This window comes from Cryptomeria japonica, chromosome 11 (assembly GCF_030272615.1).
Source record: "Cryptomeria japonica chromosome 11, Sugi_1.0, whole genome shotgun sequence".
Classification (NCBI taxonomy): Eukaryota; Viridiplantae; Streptophyta; class Pinopsida; order Cupressales; family Cupressaceae; genus Cryptomeria; species Cryptomeria japonica.
Genome location: NC_081415.1, coordinates 236,636,856 through 236,645,072, shown reverse-complemented (window position 1 = coordinate 236,645,072; position 8,217 = coordinate 236,636,856). Strand labels below are relative to the sequence as shown.

Below are 8,217 nucleotides of genomic sequence, written 5' to 3'. Positions count from 1 at the left end.
TAAAATATATATCATTGTTGGCAATAGACTAGCGAGTGTTTTATCAACTTTGGTAGTTCTTTTGATTTTTGGATAGTTGAGTCTATTATAAAGTGAATCTATTATAAATTCACAAGTATTGTAAAGAGAGTAATTGGAGAAACTTGAATATATTTCAATATGAGACAAATAAAAAATGTATAAGACATGATTAAATAATACTAACTCATCGAATTACAAGAATTGAGAACACCTCTAGAATCATTAATGGGTGTGTAATGTATAACTTCATTAATTTGTAAATGTCCATTATTATTAATATTTGAAAATGTATTAAGATAAATTTTAAGTGTGTTGAAAAATATTTAGATACAATGATAATCAATTGCATGTGCACCATCCTTAAATAATCTAAATAAAAATAGGAAGATATCGCAATAGAGTTCTTCATTTATTCCTACATTATAAATTGACTTATTTTGGATAATAGTATATGTATAAATAATTGTATGACTTAATCATGTACACCATGGTACTCAGAAGTTGATGCATTACGAGAAGGTACATCATGTTCCCTAATAGAATCAATGTAGCACCTAAAATTTTGTATCATTAAAAACATACATGAATTAATAAGACCTCATAAGGAGTGGCCACTAGGGGGGAAAATATGATAATAACTATGCAAGAATTCTCTCAAGCAAGGAGTAAAGTAAACAATGAAGGCACAAACAAGGGCAATTAACAAATTATAAGAAGTATGAGACATACCAAACCATTGAAAGTCCTTGTCAATTTAAATATATTGATTAGGAAAGTATCATCGTGAATGCAATTTTAATATAAAAAAGAAAATTATTTTACACACATAAATGTGCATCTTTATTTTTATTGTCCAATAATCATAGGATCTCTAATAATACTAGTATTAAAAAGAACACAAACAACTCCATTATCCAATAATATGAGTATTAAAAAGAACACAAACAAGTTCTCCTTATGCTCTCTATCATCCTGATGATGGATCACGGAGTGTGATCAGAAACATCGATGCAAAAATTTGTCACACAATCGAATCCAAAATCATACACTATTAATCGAATGGATTGCGGAAATCTACTAATGTTAACAACAAGTTCATTATGAGACATTAGAGCATCAATAGCATTTGTAGCACTATTTTTGGTTACTTGAGAAAAAATATTATTAAGCGTGATGGTATCATATAAGAAAGAAGATAAAGCATGTTCATAAATTAAGCAAGCATCAATAAGATCCTCACTAAATAAATAATTTTGAGAAACTCTAAAATAGTAGGTCCGTGTATATGAGTGTCCATAGATGTAGGAAAAATTATCATAAGATACACAAGGAATAAGATAGTAGCTATGACAAAATTAAATAGTACCCAAGGGAGATGGAGCATCATCATATGAATCATCCCATTGTAGCATTAATCATCACATTTATCATTCCTAGACATATTAAGAGAGTATAAGTATGTACTAAGATTTGAAGCACTATGGTAGGCCATGGAAGGAGTACAATCATCATTAAGATCACACGAAAAAGTAAAGTTAAAGCATCTAGAATAGAAGGAAAAATAACGGAGAGTTTAAATAAGGATCTTAAGGAGACTACTATTGGTATGCAATGGAAGTGTGGAAAATTGTTTGATTACTACTTAGCATCCATTGTAGATAAACAAGGTTGAAAAACACACAATAAAAAGATGCATATATGATCAAATTATAAGTCAATGTGTTGTATTCATGTAATGCAAATGTTGTTGCATGGTTTGATTTTTTTTAACAAGATTATAATGTTAATATTTAATATGAACTAATTATCCAAGCCTTGTACTCATGTAAAAGATCCTTGGTGGTCAATTCAGAGTGTTTTAGCATGCAACTTGAAAGGTAATCGTCAAATTATTTGAGAGGGTGTTCTTAGAAAAGTAAGAAAATAGATTTGAACATGGAGGACAAGATCATGAGGGTGGTGTTACTCTAGTGACATCTATGTTTATGGTCGAGTCCAAGATATGGGAATAGTTGTAATAGGATTTGGTTCAAACCATTTATAACTAAGAAAGGCTAATAAGTTGATATGTTTCAAGTCAACTCAAATATCTGGAACACACTAAACCAATTGTTAATACGACAATGCATTTATATCAAAATTGATTATAAGTGGGGATAAGAAAGTAAAAAACATCTTTCCTCTCTCAAATCTTAAAATTATTTCTACAACTAAGAATCCTCAATCATATCACACCATTTACAAATACAAACTAGACTTCAGACAACTAATTCTTTGGTTGATATGTGAAAACTTAATGTTGATCTCTATCTCAATGTTTGTGCTCAATCTTTTAATTAAAGTTTCTTGGCATAAAATAAAGCTGCAACTTATAGTGCCATGCAATGTCTAAAAAATTTAAATATTTATGATATTTTACCAAGATTCAATTGTGAAGTTTGTAAGTCAATCTCATTGACTCAAATTTTAGTAGTGTTTTGAAAGAATCTAACTCTAATAAATATGAATAGTTCACTTAACACTCATTGCATTTAGGTGATGTTCATAAAGAAAAAGTATTAAAACTTCCTAATATTTTATTCTAACTTGAAACTATTTAATCATAATTTTTTCAATAAATTTACAACAAACAAATGTGGTGTGAAACATATCACAGCGCATTTGTTCTTAATTTCGACAATGTCTATCCAGCCCCTAAGATGCACTGGCATGTTGTTATATATATATGTAATATGTAATGTATGAGTAGCATAAGATGTGATAGACGTTGCCATGCAGTTATATGCATGTATAACATGTATTATATGCATAAAATACCGACGCATCATAAGAACTGAATAGACGTTGCCCTTAATTTCCACACCCTCCCCATATCTGCTTTCTTGCGGCGTGCCCCTGCTTTGAATTTTGCTGCAACCATTATTTTTTTCTGGGATTTTCGGCAATTTACCTAATTCTCTCCTTTAAGACCGAAGCTCACAAAACTGCCTCTTTGACACGACACTCAATTTTTCGCCAGCAAAGCACAGCTCTTACATTTACTCTCGATCTTTAACTACCTACTGAGGATGAGATATTACCTATTTCGAACACGCGCAATGCTTATCATCCAGGTACAACAAAGCTGTCTTTTGGGGAAGCCCACCACTTCACTGGTAGAATTTGCCAGGAAACCTCAGTGCAAATTGCTCATTTGTTATTCGCACCTGTCACTGCCAGCGGTGTAAACCCTGTTCTCGATCCCTTTCATCCAGCTGTCACTTACCCGTCTCTGCCTATTTAAACTCTTAAATTACCCGTTCTCACTTCATTACAGATCAAATCTTTCAAATCTGTGTTCCGACTGCACTACGCCTCACTGAAATGGCTGTTTTAGTTTCTGAAAAGATTATCATTCACTTGCTGTTAACATGTATGGTGGCATTTTCCACAGTGGATGCCGCTGCTCGGCCCCTTTTTCACTGGAGAAAGTTGTCTGCTCTGGTAGAAGAAGAGCCTCTTGTTCTGAAGTACCACAATGGTCCTCTGCTTACCACAACACCCATTCTCAATCTTCATCTCATCTGGTACGGCAATTTCACTTCCGTGCAGCGTGCCATTGTGAGCGATTTTGTGCAGTCATTGGGAATGGAAAGCGGTAAGCAGGGTTCTCCCTCTGTTTTCACCTGGTGGAAGACAACAGAGGCCTACAGAGGCTCTGCCCCTTCCCAATTAAACCAGGCTCAGCCTTTAACCCGAAGGCTTGGGAAGCAGAAGCTGGACGAAGCTTATTCTCTCGGAAAGTCCTTGAAAAGAAGTGATATAGCTGTCCTGGTGAAGAGTGCTATCCAGTCCGGAGCTCTGCCGCAGCCTGAGAAGAAGAAAAGCAATGGCGAGGTAGAGTTGTACTTGGTGCTCACATCTGAGGATGTTATGGTGGAGAACTTCTGCAGTAGCTCCTGCGGATTCCATGGAAGCGACAGAGCAGACATTGAATACGCATATGCGTGGGTGGGGAACTCAGCAACGCAGTGCCCCGGGCAGTGCGCGTGGCCATTTCATCAGCCCATTTACGGCCCGCAGAGCCCTCCTCTGCTGCCCCCCAATGGTGACGTGGGTATTGACGGTATGATCATCAACACTGCGGCGACCGTTGCGGGAGCAGTGACGAATCCATTCAAGTCGGGATACTTCCAGGGAGACGCTGCTGCTCCGTTGGAGGCGGTCTCAGCGTGTCCGGGCATGTATGGAAGTGGGGCTTATCCCAGTTACGCCGGGAAACTGCTGGTGGACGAGATGACAGGTGCCAGTTACAACGCTCACGGCGTCAACGGACGCACGTTCCTTCTACCAGCGATGTGGGATCCCACCTCACGATCCTGCAAGACCTTGGTCTGAATCACCCAGAACATTTTTCGAAAATTGTTGTATACGATTCTTTTATTCTTTTATTATTTAAATCAATAACCAATTTTTCATACATGCAAGAACTTCGGCTGTTAATTGTTGTGTTTATTATTATTTTTTCTTTCTAATAACTCAAAATGAATTATATTTTTAAAAAAATTACATTTAAAATTATAAATTGAGTGTTTAATTTATTTTGAGTTTTTATTGTTGTTATGAAGCTATATAAATATTATGTTGACAATTATTTCTAATATATTTTATATGTTAAAAAAATTATATTTAAAATTATAAATTGAGTGTTTAATTTATTTTGAGTTTTTATTGTTGTTATGAAGCTATATAAATATTATGTTGACAATGATGATTTTTGAAAATGTTTTACATTTCACACATTATCTTTAGAGTTTTCAAAAAATATATACATGCATACACATACATGAATTTTGATAGATGGATAGGACACGAACAATACAAAAATTGTTAAAATAAATATAATTTTCAAAACTTTTATAAATATTTTTTGTGATGATAATATAGTAGTGTTTTAAGGTTTGAAGGTGATTTGATAGATGGATAGGACACGAACAATACAAAAATTGTTAAAATAAATATAATTTTCAAAAATTTTATAAATATTTTTTGTGATAATAATATAGTAGTGTTTTAAAGTTTGAAGGTGATTTTATTTCCTTCAATTGTTCTTTTTGTTGATCTAGGAGGTGGTTTGAATCTAGCTATTGCTAAAGGTTTATATGTTTCTATGGTGCCTAATACTTTTATTATAACTTTTATTGGTTTCTCTAGTTTTTCAATTGGTTTTTTTAAGTAGATGTGGTTGCTTCCTCTTGTACGTATCTATTTTTAGATTGCTTTCTTTTTTGTTGATGCCATTACCACTATTGATTGAAAATCTTCATTTCCTCTTGGTACTCAAAAGAAGAAAGATTGTAGATGATGAGATTTCAATTGATATTCTTCGTGGTGTTCCTAAATAGTAATGATAAAGGTCATTTTGCTCCATGCCTTATTGTTCCTACAAGAAGTATTTAGAGTATTAGTTGAAAGAATGCATTAATTCTAGAGTTGACATTTTAATGAATAACATGGAGCATTTGGTCTAACATAGCAATAAGAAACTTTTTAAATATGTGCAACTACAAGTTGATTAATATTATGTTAGAGTTCTTTTATTTGTTTGGTGACATTGTTTTTTGTTCAGTGTACCAATCTGCATGAGACATGCATTAGAAGGTTTTAAACTTGATATGTATGAACTGGTAACTATTTATTGTGACAATACAAGTGCTATTAATATTTCAAAAAATCATGTGTTACATGCAAGGACAAAGCACATAGAATTGAAATATCACTTTTTGAGGGAGAGAGTCCAGGAGAAGCAAGTCAGAATGGAGTATGTGACAAGCAAAGAGCAGCTTGCAGACATTTTCACAAAACTATTGCCGAAGGCTACATTTGATTACCTTAGAGGTAAATTAGGGGTCAGACCCCTACATAAGAAGAATTAAGATGTAAGAGATGCATCAATTCAGTAAATATTTTTCACAGAGGATTGATGAAATGGTGGCTACTCTGCAGGGGGAGTAGCTTAGATGAGATTTGATGACTGTTGATGCATATTCACCTTTGGCATTGTTGTCAAAGGGGGAGGGGAAATATATTAGCCTAAGGAGGAGAAGATGTGTAAGAGAATGGGGGAGAAAAAATGAAGATTTGGTTCCAGGTAAAGATGAACTGAGTGAATTGGCAGAAGAGTGAAGTACAATAGAGAAGTTTCAGAACTGAGCAACATGATTTTAGTTGAATATGTTGGTGTTGTCATCAATGCCAAAGGGGGAGAATGTTGGCATGATTGGCATAACTGATGTAGATAAAAAATGGTGACTGAATCGGTAAAGGATTGTTTGTGATGACATTATGATGAAGAGATTGAGATTGCATGATTAGATGACTTTGATCAGTTATTTGTGTCGTCATTGATGACAACTGATGTTTACTATGTTGTATTTTGCTATCTAGGTCTTTTTGGTCTTCCGGAAATGCCTTATCGATATTATAGATAGTAAACTGGAAATTAGGACCTTAATCGGTAAACGAGGAATGTTTTGATTTGATTTGGTGATTGGTGATGATTGAAGTGTTGTGGTTTGGAATGTGATCTTGTATCATTGTAATATATATTTGACCGAAACCGCATCATGTTTTGCTTATCGAAAATCATGTTTATGATTTCTGTTGTATTTTTGCTAGGGTTTAAGAAGGGTTTAAGGACCGGTAAAGAATTCTCTTAACCGGTAATGATTTTTGGTTTGGCGGTGATCTACATCAAGTTCAAATGTTGGTGATGATGTGACACAACCGTGTGAAGTGTTTGAAAGATGTTTTGGCGCGTTTGGAGAGCAAATTTCTTGGGAAGATGCAAAGTGCTTGGCAGAGTGTTCTAAGGGTTTGACTTTGTATCAAATCAAGATGTGATCATTCAATGGTTGTAATTGATTGTAATTATCCATATGATGATCAATGCTGATCTGTAATGAGTTGTAAAAGATCTGTGATGATCTATTTGTAAGTCTTAGGGTTTTGTAACCAACTAAGTTTTAAAGGTTATTTATGTCGGTACAGTTGATGTTTGGTGTGTCGGTGGTTTTGAGAAAAGTGTGAAGTCGAACCAGAGTATGAGATCTGTCGGAGAGTAGCATATTTGGAGCTTAATTGGATCTGATCAAGCAAGCAGTTAAGTGTTGTACCCAGATCATTCAATATTGTTCTCTAACAATGGCAACAATCAAAATCCCTTAACCGGTAGGTCCCAACAGGCCTAACATTGTAAATCCCTTAACCGGGTAGCTCTATATCAGAGTGTTAAATCCTCTTGCGAGGTTGATCCTAACAATTCAAAGCTCCTAACAGGGCCCATCATCTAAATCCCTTAACTAGGTGACTTCTAACAAGGTCTGCTCCTAACAGGGCATCATTGTAAGCTTCTAACCAGGCTAGGCTCCTAACAGGGCGCATTTCAAAAGAGTGCACAATTTTTTGTGGGTACCAATTCCCACCGTAGTTTTTCCCTATTTGGGTTTCCACATGAAAAACATGGTGTTCATATGGTGAAAGTTTTTATGTGCACTGTTATGTTTTACTTTCAGTTTATGCATATTGATGAACACTTAATGAGTTGTTCTGATAAATCGGTTTAATAGTTGGTTATCAATGATTAGCGATAATGGTAAAGAGTTTATTACTGGTTTATGTTTGATTTGAAGAAGTTTTATAAGTTCAAGTTTTAAGATTGAAATTATTGTTAATACTGATTCAACCCCCCTCTCAATATTAACCGGATCCTCTAAGATTATCAGTGCTTCTATATTTTAAAAAAAAAATTATAATTAATTAAAATTCATCCTTTATTTTAAAAACATCAAAAGGTGACGACTTTTTCATATGAATTCCCTCTTTCATGATTTTTTTGTAACAATCATCTCAAAATACTTGAAACATTAAATAAGTAGTTAATAATAAAAAAATTAAGAATTTTACCGAGTTTAATAAATTTTGGTAAACCATGTTATCTCTCTTTGTTCCTTTCTCTACCTCTCTCTCCTAAGATGTAAACCTATCACTCCACCTATTTGTTTCTTCCTCCCTCTCTTTTGTCCATATTTATACATCTTTCTCTAGAACTATCTCTCTAACTCTCATTGAATTCCTCATTCCTCTCAAGTTGTACACTTATATTTGTACCTCACCATCACTTCCTCCTCTATCTCACTCTCTCTTCCCTAAGATTTA

At 34.2% G+C, this 8,217-nt stretch overlaps 1 protein-coding gene across 1 annotated transcript; it reads left to right on the top strand.

The window, feature by feature from the left end:
• Positions 1–3,195: 3,195 nt before the first annotated feature.
• On the top strand, positions 3,196–4,480 carry LOC131063992 (protein EXORDIUM-like 2). Its single transcript, XM_057997999.2, has one exon. It carries the CDS (start codon positions 3,385–3,387, stop codon positions 4,396–4,398), a length of 1,014 nt encoding a protein of 337 aa, XP_057853982.2. The 5' UTR covers positions 3,196–3,384; the 3' UTR covers positions 4,399–4,480.
• Positions 4,481–8,217: the final 3,737 nt, after the last annotated feature.